This window comes from Sinohyriopsis cumingii, chromosome 12 (genome assembly GCF_028554795.1).
Source record: "Sinohyriopsis cumingii isolate HCF-2022 chromosome 12, ASM2855479v2, whole genome shotgun sequence".
Taxonomy (NCBI): Eukaryota; Metazoa; Mollusca; class Bivalvia; order Unionida; family Unionidae; genus Sinohyriopsis; species Sinohyriopsis cumingii.
The window spans coordinates 856,326-871,728 of NC_142972.1; the positions used below are offsets into that span (position 1 = coordinate 856,326).

Genomic DNA, 15,403 nt, shown 5'->3' on the forward strand with positions numbered 1-15,403 from the left:
AAAATCGGAGTATACATTGGTGTTTATGGTGTCATGTGACTGTGAGTGAAGACTCTTCCAGGATGAGTGGCTAGTCCATCATAGTTTTATGGTGTCATGTGACTGTGAGTGAAGACTTCCAAGATGAGTGGCTAGTCCATCATAGTTTTATGGTGTCATGTGACTGAGTGAAGACTCTTCCAAGATGATTGGCTAGTCCATTATAGTGTAGAGTCTGTGTAGATGCTGGTAAGATCTATGCATCCAGCTCTCCAGCAAATTTCTTCCCACACTCTGGCCAAAGGCAATCATTTGCCCCATGTAAAAAAAATGTACTTGCTCTTTAGAGTTTTTATTTACAATCTCAAAGAGATCAACATACCTTTTGGGCAAGTTGCTTTTAGAAGAAAAACCCTGGCATGTAAGAATTAGATAGGCCCCACATTTATAGGTCCATCCTGTTTTTGGAACACTGACATCCCTTGCTGGGCCCACTGGTGCAGATTATGTGCATTGCCTTAGCAGAATTGACAGGATTCCAGTTTATGAGCATGCAATGCCTACCATTAGACCAGGTAGACTCCATATATTAAAAAATTGGTTTTGTTTCTGTTTTCTTTTTGTATAGATAACAGTTCCACAATCACTGCAATGACAGGAATGACTGCTTCTAACCAGTCCATTGTGTCCAATATTGCTGCCTCACACCAAGAATCATATCCTCCACGATCACTCAGTCACATCTCTGAGAGACATGATGAGATCCCCACCCCACAGACAGGCAGAGATAAATGGGCCATCACACAGCAGTTTCAGCATAAACACGTGTGTAGCCATAGAAAATTAGCACAAACTGCAATATGTAAACAATTTTGTTTAATCCTATCAATCATACAGCAACTACTATTGAAATTAAAAGACAACCAAAATGTGTCATTATTAATTCCAGGACCCGTTTTGATTTTCTGTTGATTAAGGATGATATGGATTCTTGTGGCTCAGGTTTCCCTGTGTCAGTAATAATGATAATTATCTCCATCAGTGTAACTCAGTGTACAGCTTGCGAATTAAATTCAGTATGTTGTTACAAGGATAGATCAAGTGGAATTTGGACCAGTGAACATGAACATGCCCAATTTCACTGTAGCATGGTGTAATACAAGGAATTATCCCATACATGATATTGCTTCCTGTCTGACAAAGATTACACCAGAACCTGACATTCATGCAGACACAGGCCAGACCATGATCTGTTGACCTGACCCAATGAGCCAGGTCAACTTTAATTACTTACCACTGCCAATATGACTGGTTTTAATTACTTATACTAGTGGAATTCAAATAAGCATACAACTAAATGAACAACTCCCCACAGCCAATAGGACTGGTTCTAGCTTATAATAGTGGAATTCAAATAAACACACAACTACATGAACATCTCCACACAGCCAATAGGACTGGTTCTAGCTTATACTAGTGGAATTAAAATAAACACACAACCACATGAACAACTTCACACAGCCAATAGGACTGGTTCTAGCTTATACTAGTGGAATTAAAATAAACACACAACTACATGAACAACTTCACGCAGCCAATAGGACTGGTTCTAGCTTATACTAGTGGAATTAAAATAAACACACAACCACGTGAACAACTTCACACAGCCAATAGGACTGGTTCTAGCTTATACTAGTGGAATTAAAATAAACACACAACTACATGAACAACTTCACGCAGCCAATAGGACTGGTTCTAGCTTATACTAGTGGAATTAAAATAAACACACAACCACGTGAACAACTTCACACAGCCAATAGGACTGGTTCTAGCTTTTACAAGTGGAATTCAAATAAGCACACAGTTTCTGCATAAATTTATCTACAACAAAAGTAATTACACAGGATTATAAAAGGAAAGCTTGAAATTTGTTGCTCATTACAATATACCTAATTCAATCCAAATTGACCATTCCAAATATGACCATAACTTAAAAAGGACTGTATTTAGCATTGTAGTACATGAAACTAGTTTGGCTTAGTAGGTATTTAGTGCAGTATCCTAACCATCTAATGTAACAAACTACCGTATCTATGAAGCCCAGGTCAAAGAACGAACCAAATGTATAGAATTATTACATACCTCAACGGCCTAATGATCTTAAATAAGACAGATTCCTTACAAGACATCCAGGGAGTGTAGCTATAAAGAAAAACTAGATCTCTGCTGTATACTGGTACATGGCAGGAAATACATATGAAAAACATGAGGAAAGTGAATTCCTACTACCCACACTTTTCATTTGCCAGGATAAGTTGGTTGACCAAGTGATTAAAACTAAACATATGTCTGCCAAAACTAAAATAAACAACATGGGTATTGTTGCATGTGGCAGTGGGACCATATTCACATTAAAGTACAATGAATTTGCTACCTTTGCACACAATTCCATGACACCGTTCTGAATTCATCTACACTTGTATGGACATATAAATACATGTACTTTAACTTGCCTTTCATTATATAAAACTTGAAGAAAACCTGACGGCTAAACTTGATAAATTTCATCTGAAAAGTATGATCTATATTTTTGATTTTCTGAGAACACTGTTTCACTTTAAAATCCTCAGTGAAAGACCTGCATCATCCAGTCATTGTTTCTTTCAGAAAGGAAAAAAAGTAGGGCCAACTAGGCCAAAATGTGGGGCAATTTAGGAAAAATAAGGGTCACAAAATATCCACATGTTTCTTCTTGTTCAAGAAATTTCAAAAAAAATATTATCAGTGTCCACTAACATGGGCCTTCTGTATTGGGATTTTGAATACCTCATGCCTACTTAACAGTTCCTCTATACATTTATTTTGGAATTCAAGTCTACATTTTCACTGCATGTGCAATACTTTGGAAATAAATACAGCATTGTTTTTACTCAAGACATCATTTTCAGTTCATGTACACTCAGTTGGTGCCAGAGCTGATCAGAATCAATAAGATTCAATGAAATTTAGCATATTATACAACATACTGTATTCAGCAAGCCAGCCTAAGGTACACTCGATTCAGTTAGTCTAAAATTTATTGGAATGATCTTTCGTATTTTGTTGTTTTCTTTCATGCGCCTTGCAGACGCTATAGTGGAACTTTCTTACATCAAAGATGAGAAAAGGGTCATTGGTGCAGCCAAACATGAACACTGGTACATACTGAATGCTTAAATAAATTGATTCACACTGACATAAACATGAACACTGGTACATACTGAATGCTTAAATAAATTGATTCACACTCACATAAACATGAACACTGGTACATACTGAATGCTTAAATAAATTGATTCACACTCACATAAACATTCTGGGATACTTCTCTAATGAGAATATAATCCCATAGGTCAAATGTGAGGATTCACTTTACATTTAGAAATTCAACCCTGTGCAAATATGAAACTATGGAGTTAAACAATAAGGACTTTTAAGAGTTTGGTTTGCTTTTAAACTTAGGTGTTTTACCTTTTTTGGTTAATTCTAGTTTCTGTCATGATCAGTATGATTTCCTATGTTTTGTTAAAAATTAATCTTTGAACAAGACAGAAAAAATTTACTCTGTCTTCTTGGAGATTTTACTGTTATTTGGATAATTTTACACTGAAAATCAGCCATGATGTTCTCATTGCTCAGCTTGGAGATTTTACTGTTATTTGGATAGCTTGGAGGCTTTACTGTTATTTGGATAGCTTGGAGACTTTACTGTTATTTGGATAGCTTGGATATTTTACTGTTATTTGGATAGCTTGGAGACTTTACTGTTATTTAGATAATTTTACACTGAAAATTTGCAATGATGTCCTGATTGCTCAGTAAATGTGAGGAAAACTTATTTGATTGTGTTGAATGATCATTGAAATAAAATTTGAATACCTTGAGAAAATACCTTAATAACAATTAAGAAAGTGTCATATTCTTGAACTGTTAATTGAGTTAAAATTATTCAGTTACATTAAAATTAAGAAATTGTACAAGAGTGATGCATTCCACTCATTTAACTGCTTTTGTATGTTGCAGCATTCTGAAGCAACCAAGCATAAAAGACCAACTTCATCCCAAATAGCAAAAGAGGCAGCTCTTGACTTGGAAAAGAGATGCCCCAAGGTAAGACAAGAGAAAAATTAGATTCATATTTAACAAGAAATTTAATAAACACCTAAAATTCATAACTTTGTGATGCAAAACAACATTTTTAGCATTTCAACAAAATAATAAAATAATGAATATTGATCTATAGAGGATATATAGGTAAGAGCTTCTTTTGATCAAGCTGTAGATCAGGCAATCTTAAGAATTGATCAGGCAGTCTTAAGAATTGATCACTTTATGATACACTTTTATGATTCAGAATATCATTAGAAAGAAAAATCAGGACCATTAAGACAGCTTTGTTAACTCAAGTCCAGAAAAGCAAGATGGGTAAGAATCAGTTAAGTAAAATTCTGAAAGATTGGAATTTTGTTATTTATATGAAGTAAACAATTTTGTTTATAGAAACAATTAAACAATGTGTTTTTCCTCCTGCAGTTAGAGATGCCACCACTGTGGTGTTTTACCATGGATCTTGGAGAGAAACCACCTGACCCAGAAGAGGTATGCTTAAATACAGATCATTTCTGAATATTATCATTTTAGTACAACTGCATAATGCACCAGAAGATCTGGGTCTATACATTTATTAGGAGTAAATAGTAAAACAAAACAAGTTGACTCAGATCTGCTGGCACACTATGCAGTGACAGATCAGGATCTATGTTGTTTGTAGTTGTACTCATCAGCAAGTATATACAATACCTCTGTTTGTTTAATATGATAATTTGTATAATTCTTCTTGAAAGGTTTTTATATATAAATTACATCGTTTACTAAAATTAAAGGTTACACAATATATTAAAATATTTTAGGCATGAATCATAATGATTTGTAAATTATCACACACCTTTATTTCATACCAGCCATGAAGATAGTCATTTAACTAAGTCATAGTTTGACCCGTTCTGAATTGTACCTCAACTTCAGTCTCGGAAAGTGATTACCAGGCACAATTGCAATCCATCTCAAAATTTTTTCATTACTTCCTTCTTTACCAATTTCAAAACCATATAAAAGTGGTTTTACCATTGGTTTATTGTTTTGTATTTGGATAGTATCTCATAATTCATTACTCTGAACAATACAAAATGTATAAACTATTTATTATTAGTGTAATAAGACAAAAATAATTCATAAAAATATAAATAAAAGATGTGATTTGATTAGTTATTAATATCATAATAATTATTATTATTATTATTATCATTATTATTATTATTATTATTACTATTATTATTATTATTATTATTATTCAGATACTTTGCTGATTTTTAAAGCTAAATAAATTTCTTAATTTTAAATTGTTTTCAAATATTATTTATGACATTATTTTTTAAATCTCCAATATTTTGGAGCCTACATTGGTTGGTAGCAAGACACCACTTTTCCAGCAGTGGTAATGGCAACCACATCAGTGGTGGCAACAGTTTTGGGTTAAAGTTTTTTAATGTTGCTTCTCTTTCATAAGCCCCATTGATGCATATTTTCATGATTTTCATGAATTATTAAAAAAATATAAGATAATTAATTTGGTGACATGCATGCTTGCCCTTTCGACCTTGAAGTAAAAGTCACAATCATGGAAAATGTGTGTTGAGGTTTAAGTTAAATGTTTTCATTTCCACATATTTCATAAACCCCTAGATGCATTTTATTCATACATTAGGTGAATTGTTATAAGCTAAGACAATTACATTCTTTAACATGTTTGCTCTCCCTTTTTAATCTTCAGGTCAATGTCACATGTTTTAAACCAATGGTTTGATTGTAAGCTTGACGTGCGGACTGTAGCCTTATCGTTACTTTTATTTTTCTTTGATTTTATTTAAATTTTTTTACTGAGTTACCTAAATTTATTTCTACCTTAGATTTCACCTTCATATCTAAATATTTCTTGTTTTTTTTGTTATAACATTAATAATTTGCAAAGTACTTATTTCTAAAATGATAGAGCATTAACACTTTATATAAGTCTGATATATTAATGACAAAACAGTTTTAAAGTATAGACACTTGTCTGGCAAATAAAGAAAAAGTAGGACTTATATAGGTTCTACTTACAGGACGTTTTTAAAAATGTTGCCACTAATTTGGTCTTTATTTTAACTGTTGCTGTTCTAGGGCTGGGTATCTTGCATGTTGTGTACAGTATTTATGTACAGAGTAATTTTCTACCTGTACACTTTATGCCACTGCATGTATATTAGGCTCCTCTATCTCTATAAAATAGCATGGATACAACATTGTACTCAGCTGAAATTGTCATCGTTTGCATGGATGGAGGAAGGTAGAATTTGATATTTGTAAGATATGAATGGATTAAACAAATCTGAGCCATGCTGTAATTGTGCCAAGTAACAACATTCCAAGATTGATGGTAGATTATGATTCACAATGGGTCAGGTCCTGACTGTAGAAGTGGCTCCTAAGAAATGTTTCAAGATCAGTAAATGTTTACCTCTTATGATTTCTTATTATGTTTCCTGATCAATTTAGACAATGTACACAAATTGCAATTGTCTGTTTTATTGCATGCCTCGGAAAATTGTTGAACAACAGGTGTGAACTCACTTTTTATGTTAAGATAATACTATTTGTTCCATACTTTACCATAACAGCAGACTGTTGATTTAAGTAAGGAGCTGTACATAAATGTTCAGGTAATATTCAATAAGTTCTAAGTCCTGAGTTTTTAAATTTCAGATCCAGAAAAAAGTAGAATTGAAGTTACGTGAAAAGAACAGGAAGATATTTCAGAGGAAACTGAGGAAAATGCACCAGCTCGCCATGGCAAATTCTGCTGCAGCGAACAGGTACAACGAATAAATCAGAAATGACGGCATGCCTATCTTCATAGCATAATCATTGGATAAATAATTTTTTATTATTGTGACATTAAAATCAAACAAAATAAAGTACATGCTAAGAAATATAGGACAGTAAGTATTTCCAATTAACTGCAGAATGCTATACTTGACAATAGAAATTATACCCGTTTCAGCTGGTGCTATTGCTACACTTCAACATTTTGACATCACACGATGTCACGTGATATGCTAAATCTATTATTGCCTTCTCCTGAGTAAAACATTGTCATATAGTGTTGTCTGGTACCTATATTAATATCTGGATCTATACACTAGCAAACAACACCATACAGTACAGTCTCCTTGGGAGAAGGCAATAAATAAGAGAGTAGCACCAGGCTTCATTGGCCTCTCAAGTAACTTTTAGCAATGTGCACATAAATCTTTAATAATAATAATAATAATAATCATTATAATATCAATTGCATACAGACCATTATTTTGATAAGCAAATCTGTTATAGTATTGGGAACGTAGAAGTTCATTTGTAATTAATATTTTAGAAACTACAAGCTGTCCGTCTCATTTACATGAAGATATAACATTCAGATTGAATGCTAGCCCTTAGATTTTTGTTGGTCCTTGGATATCCTATGTAGGGCTTTATTTGTACTGTTGCCATAATAGTATGGGTAGAGCTTTATTTGTACTGTTGCCATGTTAGCATGGATAGGGCTTTTTTTGTACTGTTGCCATAATAGTAAGGGTAGGGCTTTATATGTACTGTTGCCATACTAGCATGGATAGAGCTTTATTTGTACTGTTGCCATACTAGCATTGATAGAGCTATATTTGTACTGTTGCCATACTAGCATGGATAGAGCTTTATTTGTACTGTTGCCATGTTAGCATGGATAGAGCTTTATTTGTACTGTTGCCATGTTAGCATGGATAGGGCTTTTTTTGTACTGTTGCCATACTAGCATGGATAGAGCTTTATTTGTACTGTTGCCATACTAGCATGGATAGAGCTTTATTTGTCCTGTTGCCATACTAGCATGGATAGAGCTTTATTTGTACTGTTGCCATGTTAGCATGGATAGAGCTTTATTTGTACTGTTGCCATGTTAGCATGGATAGGGCTTTTTTTGTACTGTTGCCATAATAGTAAAGGTAGGGCTTTATATGTACTGTTGCCATACTAGCATGGATAGAGCTTTATTTGTACTGTTGCCATACTAGTAAGGGTAGGGCTTTATTTGTACTGTTGCCATACTAGCATGGATAGAGCTTTATTTGTACTGTTGCCATGTTAGCATGGATAGAGTTTTATTTGTACTGTTGCCATACTAGTAAGGGTAGGGCTTTATATGTACTGTTGCCATGCTGGCATGGATAGAGCTTTATTTGTACTGTTGCCATGTTAGCATGGATAGGGCTTTTTTTGTACTGTTGCCATACTAGTAAGGGTAGGGCTGCCATACTAGCATGGATAGAGCTTTATTTGTACTGTTGCCATAATAGTAAGGGTAGGGCTTTATTTGTTCTTTTGCCATACTGGCATGGGTAGGGCTTTATTTGTACTGTTGCCTAATAGTATGGGTAGGGCTTTATTTGTACTGTTGCCCAATAGTATAGGTAGGGCTTTATTTGTACTGTTGCCCAATAGTATAGGTAGGGCTTTATTTGTACTGTTGCCTAATAGTATGGGTAGGGTTTTATTTGTACTGTTGCCATAATACTAAGTGTAGGCCTTTATTTGTACTGTTGCCATAATAGTAAGGGTAGGGGTTTATTTGTACTGTTGCCTAATAGTATGGGTAGGGCTTTATTTGTACTGTTGCCTAATACTGTGGGTAGGGCTTTATATGTACTGTTGCCTAATTTTATGGGTAGGGCTTTATTTGTACTGTTGCCTAATATTATGGGTAGTGCTCTATTTATACTGTTGCCATAATAGTATGGGTAATCCAGATAAAATATTAATGTTGCCATACTAGTAAGGATAGGGCTTTATTTGTACTTTTGCCATACTAGTATGGGTAGAGCTTTATTTGTACTGTTGCCTAATAGTATGGGTAGGGCTTTAATTGTACTGTTGCCATAATACTATGGGTAGAGCTTTGTTTGTACTGCTGCCATAATAGTAAGGGTAGGGATTTATTTGTACTGTTGCCTAATAGTATGGGTAGGGCTTTAATTGTACTGTTGCCATAATACTATGGGTTGAGCTTTATTTGTACTACTGCCATAATAGTAAGGGTAGGGGTTTATTTGTACTTTTGCCTAATAGTATGGGTAGGGCTTTATTTGTACTGTTGCCATAATAGTATGGGTAGGGCTTTATGTATACTGTTGCCATAATAGTATGGGTAGGGCTTTATTTGTACTGTTGCCATAATAGTATGGGTAGGGCTTTATTTATACTGTTGCCATAATAGTATGGGTAGGGCTTTATTTGTTGTGGTCTAAGGTTGACATTGCCCGGGGTGGGAGTGGGAGACAAGCGCCCCAATCCTCCAAAATACCCCATACGGCCTGCGTCTCTTACTGCCTCTGTCAACTAAAATCCAGCTCCTGGCCTTCGCGAGTGGCTTAGATTTGAAGCCCGGCAGACCATGTTTTCTACTAACAGGAGAAGGGGTGAAGGCGGCCCACTGGCGCCTTAAAACCAGTTGCTTCGGGTAGATGGGACTCGTAAACCTTGGATGGTAGCTCATCTAGGAGAAGGAAAACTCCGATTCCAAACCTCTGCTGCCTTGTGGCTATACCCACTCATGGGAAAGGCTAAGGGAGTAAACCCCGACAGAAAATCCGGAGATGGAGTCCCTAAGGCGGTATGACATTGACTTCAACGTCATTCCGGCAACTCCTGCGACGCCGTTGGTGCCAAGCTGTATCGGCATTCGTCGTTCCCTTGGGCACACCAGCTGCGTGGAGAGGGGGGATCTGCTGCATGGGCAACAGCTGATTCTCCATACCACCCTGCCCAGGCTTCATAGCTCCACTGGAGAGGACACTCCAGCGTCGTCGTACGGCGTCGGCACAACACGAGAAGTAGCAGTTTACCGGTTCTAAGTCAAAGCTCGATTGGCGTAGAGCTTGGCGCCAGGGGTTACTTCTGACGGTGGGAGAGATCATCAGGTCTCACTGGACAGCTACCGCCCGCCTCAAGCTGGGCAGCCCCCAGTCAGTAAGGTGCTGCCCGCCATGGCCTGCCTGCTTCACTGGGTGCGTGGAGCTTAGAGAACCATCTCGACAAGTGGGCCACAAAACTCTGCACCAGGAAAGACTAAAAGAAGAAATAAAAAGACTCCAACTCTTCGTTTTGCAACCTGGAACATCAGGACCATGTGTCCTGGATTGACCACTGACCTACAGCAGATCGACGATGCACGGAAGACTGCCGTCATTGACAGAGAACTCTCCCGACTGAACATCGACATTGCCTGCCTCCAGGAGACCCGACTGGCTGACAGCGGCACCATCAGGGAAGCCAATTACACATTCTTTTGGCAGGGGAAGCCCTTGGATGAACCTAGGCAGCATGGTGTAGGCTTTGCCGTCAAGAACACGCTAATCGCCTTCATTGAACCTCCATCATCAGGTACTGAGAGAATCCTTGCCCTCCGGCTGTCAACATCCTTAGGCCTGGTCAACATCTTCAGTGTGTACGCCCCAACCCTCTACTCCACCTACGAGGAGAAAGACAAGTTTTATGAGGCTCTGGATCAGGCAATATCCAGTATCCCCAACAATGAAAGCCTTTACTTACTAGGAGACTTCAATGCTAGAGTGGGAGCTGACCATGAGGCCTGGTCCACCTGTCTCGGCTTTTACGGAAGGGGCAAGATCAACGAGAATGGTCAGCGACTGCTGGAGATGTGCTGCTCCCACAGCCTATGTGTGACAAACACTTTCTTCAAATGCAAGGAGATCCACCAGGTGTCGTGGAGACACCCACGTTCACGCCACTGGCACCAGCTAGACCTCGTCATCACCAGGCGTGCAGAACTGGCCAGTGTCCTCCTTACCCGCAGCTACCACAGTGCCGATTGTGACACGGACCATTCCCTCGTGGCCAGCAAGGTGCGAATATTACCCAAGAAGCTGCACCACGCCAAGAAGAAGGGTCACCCACGTATCAACACCTACTGTGCAAGCAACCCAGAGAAAACACAGCAGTTCATCAGCAAACTGAAGGAAGCCCTCACCAAAGTGACACCTGATGACACCATTGATTCCAAGTGGTCCCATATCCGTGACTCTGTGTACAATTCAGCCATCACAGCTTATGGGAAGAGGGAGCGAAAGAATGTCGACTGGTATGAGGCAAACTGGGAGGAGATGGAGCCCGTGACTGAGGCAAAGAGGAAAGCCCTTCTGGCATACAAGGCTGCACCTAGCCCCAGAACACTACAAGCCCTCAGGATTGCAAGGAATAACGCCCAGAAGACCGCCCGCCGCTGTGCCAACACCTACTGGCTGAACCTTTGCAACAGTATACAGACAGCTGCTGACACCGGGGATACAAGAGGAATGTATGAGGGTATCAAAAAAGCGACAGGCCCCCCCAGCTACAAGACCGCCCCCCTCAAGTCCAAGACGGGCGAAGTCATCACAGACCAGGGGAAACAACTGCAGCGATGGGTTGAGCACTATCTTGAGCTATATGCAACCCAAAACAATGTCTCTGGAACTGCCCTGGACGCCATCCCAGACCTGCCTGTCATGGAGGAGCTAGACACACAGCCCACCCTGGAAGAGCTCGGAAAAGCCATCGATTGCCTTGCCTGTGGGAAGGCTCCTGGAAGCGACGGCATTCCGCCTGAAGTCCTCAAGAGCGGAAAACCAGCACTGCTCCAGCCCCTACACACACTCCTCTGCCTTTGCTGGGAACAGGGATACATCCCACAGGACATGCGTGATGCCAACATCGTCACTTTGTACAAAAACAAAGGAGACCGTAGCGACTGCAACAACTATCGGGGCATCTCCCTCCTCAGCATCGTTGGAAAGGCCTTCGCCCGTGTTGCCTTGGCACGCTTGCAGATCCTAGCCTCCCGCGTCTACCCAGAATCCCAGTGTGGATTTCGAGCCGGCAGGTCAACTGTAGACATGATCTTCTCACTACGTCAGCTGCAGGAGAAGTGTCGCGAGCAGCGGATGCCCCTCTACATTGCCTTCATAGACCTGACGAAGGCGTTTGACATGGTTAGTCGGAGTGGACTCTTCAGACTCCTGCAGAAGATCGGCTGCCCCCCACGTCTGCTTGCTGTCATTATGTCGTTCCACGAGAACATGCACAGCACAGTGTGCTTCAATGGCGCAACATCTGAAGCATTCCCAGTCGTTAGCGGAGTCAAACAAGGCTGTGTCCTTGCACCGACGCTCTTTGCCATCTTCTTCTCCATGCTTCTCCAGTACGCATTCAAGGACTGCAGCGAGGGAGTGTACATCCATACCAGGGCTGATGGCAAGCTGTTCAACATCGCCCGTCTCCGTGCTACGACTAAAGTCACAGAGGTACTCATCCGTGAATTGCTCTTTGCCGACGATGCAGCCTTGACATCACACACGGAAGATGGACTTCAGCAGCTGGTATGCTGCCTCTCCCATGCATGTAAGGAATTTGGACTGACCATCAGTTTGAAGAAAACAAATGTCATGGCACAGGACACAGACTCCCCTCTCTCTGTCTCCATCGATGGGTACAATTTGCAAGTTGTCGAGAACTTCACATACCTCGGGTCTAACATCTCCAGCTCACTCTCCATTGATTCTGAGGTGGGCGGCAGGATTGCCAAGGCAGCAGCAGTGATGGCCAGACTTAACCAGAGGGTCTGGAACAACCCCAACCTCACAGAGAAGACCAAACTGCATGTCTACCAAGCGTGCGTGCTCAGCTCACTTCTCTACAGCAGCGAAACATGGACCACCTATGCAAGACACGAGAAGAAACTCAACAGCTTCCACCTGAGATGTCTGCGGCGCATTCTGCACATCCAGTGGCAGGACAAAGTACCCAACACAGAGGTTCTAGAACGCGCCAACATGAACAGCATGTTCTCCATACTCAGCGAGAGGCGCCTTCGCTGGCTCGGCCATGTCAAGAGAATGGACCCAGGTCGCATTCCCAAGGACCTGTTATATGGGGAGTTAGCAGAAGGTGCACGACCAACTGGACGACCACATCTGCGCTACAAAGATGTTTGCAAGAAGGATATGAAGACAGCAAACATCAACGTCAACGACTGGGAGAGCTGTGCAAACAACCGTTCAAGCTGGCGTCTAGCTGTCAGGCAGGGAGTTCAAAACGCAGAGGAAAAGAGAAGAATAAAGCAAGCTGAAAAGAGAGCTAAAAAGAAGGATAAGCAAAAGCGTACCTTGGAGCTATGCCATCGTCTCTCGTAGACGGACGGATGCCAAGAAAGAAAGAAGATGGGTAGGGCTTTATTTGTAATGTTGCCATAATAGTATGGGTAGTGCTTTATTTGTACTGTTGCCATAAATGTATGGGTAGGGCTTTATTTGTACTGTCACCATATAAGTATTGGTAGTCCAGCTAGAAATAAAGTATTTGAAGTCATGCCAGTTTACATTTTGCAGATTAATGGAAATTGAATGAAGTACTAGAATGCATATGCATGTGTCTAAATTGGATGAGTGGTGTATACCATGAAAGGGAATAATTACTGTCATTTCTAGATTATATGCATATACACAGATTTTTGTAAAAGTGGCTGTATTATGCACTTCCATTTAATACGCATTTATCAACCTACCTAGATGCAATAAATTACTTTATATGAAAGTTTACCCACCAGTTTAAATGGGACATTACTGATGGCGTAAATGATGAAAGTTTACTCACCAATTTAAATGGGACATTACTAATGGTGTAAATGATGAAAGTTTACCCACCAATTTAAATGGGACGTTACTGATGGTGTAAATGATGAAAGTTTACCCACCAATTTAAATGGGACGTTACTGATGGTGTAAATGATGAAAGTTTACCCACCAGTTTAAATGGGACATTACTGATGGTGTAAATGATGAAAGTTTACCCACCAATTTAAATGGGACGTTACTGATGGTGTAAATGATGAAAGTTACCCACCAATTTAAATGGGACGTTACTGATGGTGTAAATGATGAAAGTTTACCCACCAGTTTAAATGGGACATTACTGATGGTGTAAATGATGAAAGTTTACCCACCAATTTAAATGGGACATTACTGATGGTGTAAATGACACAGGTAAAAAGAAATAAGGGTGCCAAGTATTTAATAAGAAACAGAACAATCAACCGATGTGCTAATGTTTTGTATTAGACTCTGTTTAGTTTTGCTGGAAGGTCTGTGTGTGATTGTTTTTTCCACAAAATTGTTAGAAGGCCTGTTTGTGATTATTTTTTCCACAAAATATTTGGGTGGCCTGTGAGTATTTTTCCACAGAATTTCGGGATTGTCCATGTGTAATTTTTTTTCTCACAATATTGCTGGAAGGTCTGTGTCAAGTTTTTCCCCCACAAAATTGCAGGAAGGCCTTTATGATTATTTTCTGTATAGATATATTTTTACATATACACATACTATCAGGAAGGCCTGTATGATTATTTTCTCTGTAGATATATTTTTACATATACACATACTATCAGGAAGGCCTGTAGGATTATTTTCTCTGTAGATATATTTTTACATATACACATACTATCAGGAAGGCCTGTAGGTTTATTTTCTATATAAATATATTTTTACATATACACATACTATCAGGAAGGCCTGTAGGATTATTTTCTATATAGATATATTTTTACATATACACATACTATCAGGAAGGCCTGTAGGTTTATTTTCTATATAGATATATTTTTACATATACACATACTATCAGGAAGGCCTGTAGGATTATTTTCTATATAGATATATTTTTACATATACACATACTATCAGGAAGGCCTGTAGGTTTATTTTCTATATAGATATATTTTTACATATACACATACTATCAGGAAGGCCTGTAGGATTATTTTCTCTGTAGATATATTTTTACATATACACATACTATCAGGAAGGCCTGTAGGATTATTTTCTCTGTAGATATATTTTTACATATACACATACTATCAGGAAGGCCTGTAGGTTTATTTTCTATATAAATATATTTTTACATATACACATACTATCAGGAAGGCCTGTAGGATTATTTTCTATATAGATATATTTTTACATATACACATACTATCAGGAAGGCCTGTAGGATTATTTTCTCTATAGATATATTTTTACATATACACATACTATCAGGAAGGCCTGTGTGGTTATTTTCTATATAGATATATTTTTACATACACACATACTATCGATACCTTAGAGTATTCTCATATTGCAGAATCCTTGAAAAAAGGGGAGACCTGACTCAGGTTTTGGAAGGATCAACACTCAGGGATGTGGTATGTACTCTATGTGAATAC

General features: G+C 38.8%; 1 protein-coding gene across 4 annotated transcripts in view; it reads left to right on the top strand.

Moving 5' to 3' along the window:
* LOC149785902 (uncharacterized) overlaps positions 1-15,403 on the top strand; it is a 58,707-nt gene that overhangs the window by 26,807 nt on the left and 16,497 nt on the right. For all 4 annotated transcript variants that reach the window (XM_089976116.1, XM_089976117.1, XM_089976120.1 and 1 more), the window contains 5 exons: positions 608-804; positions 4,042-4,128; positions 4,552-4,617; positions 6,820-6,929; positions 15,322-15,382. In XM_089976116.1, the coding sequence (XP_089832242.1) occupies positions 608-804; positions 4,042-4,128; positions 4,552-4,617; positions 6,820-6,929; positions 15,322-15,382 (521 nt within the window). The remainder of the gene's footprint in view (positions 1-607; positions 805-4,041; positions 4,129-4,551; positions 4,618-6,819; positions 6,930-15,321; positions 15,383-15,403) is intronic.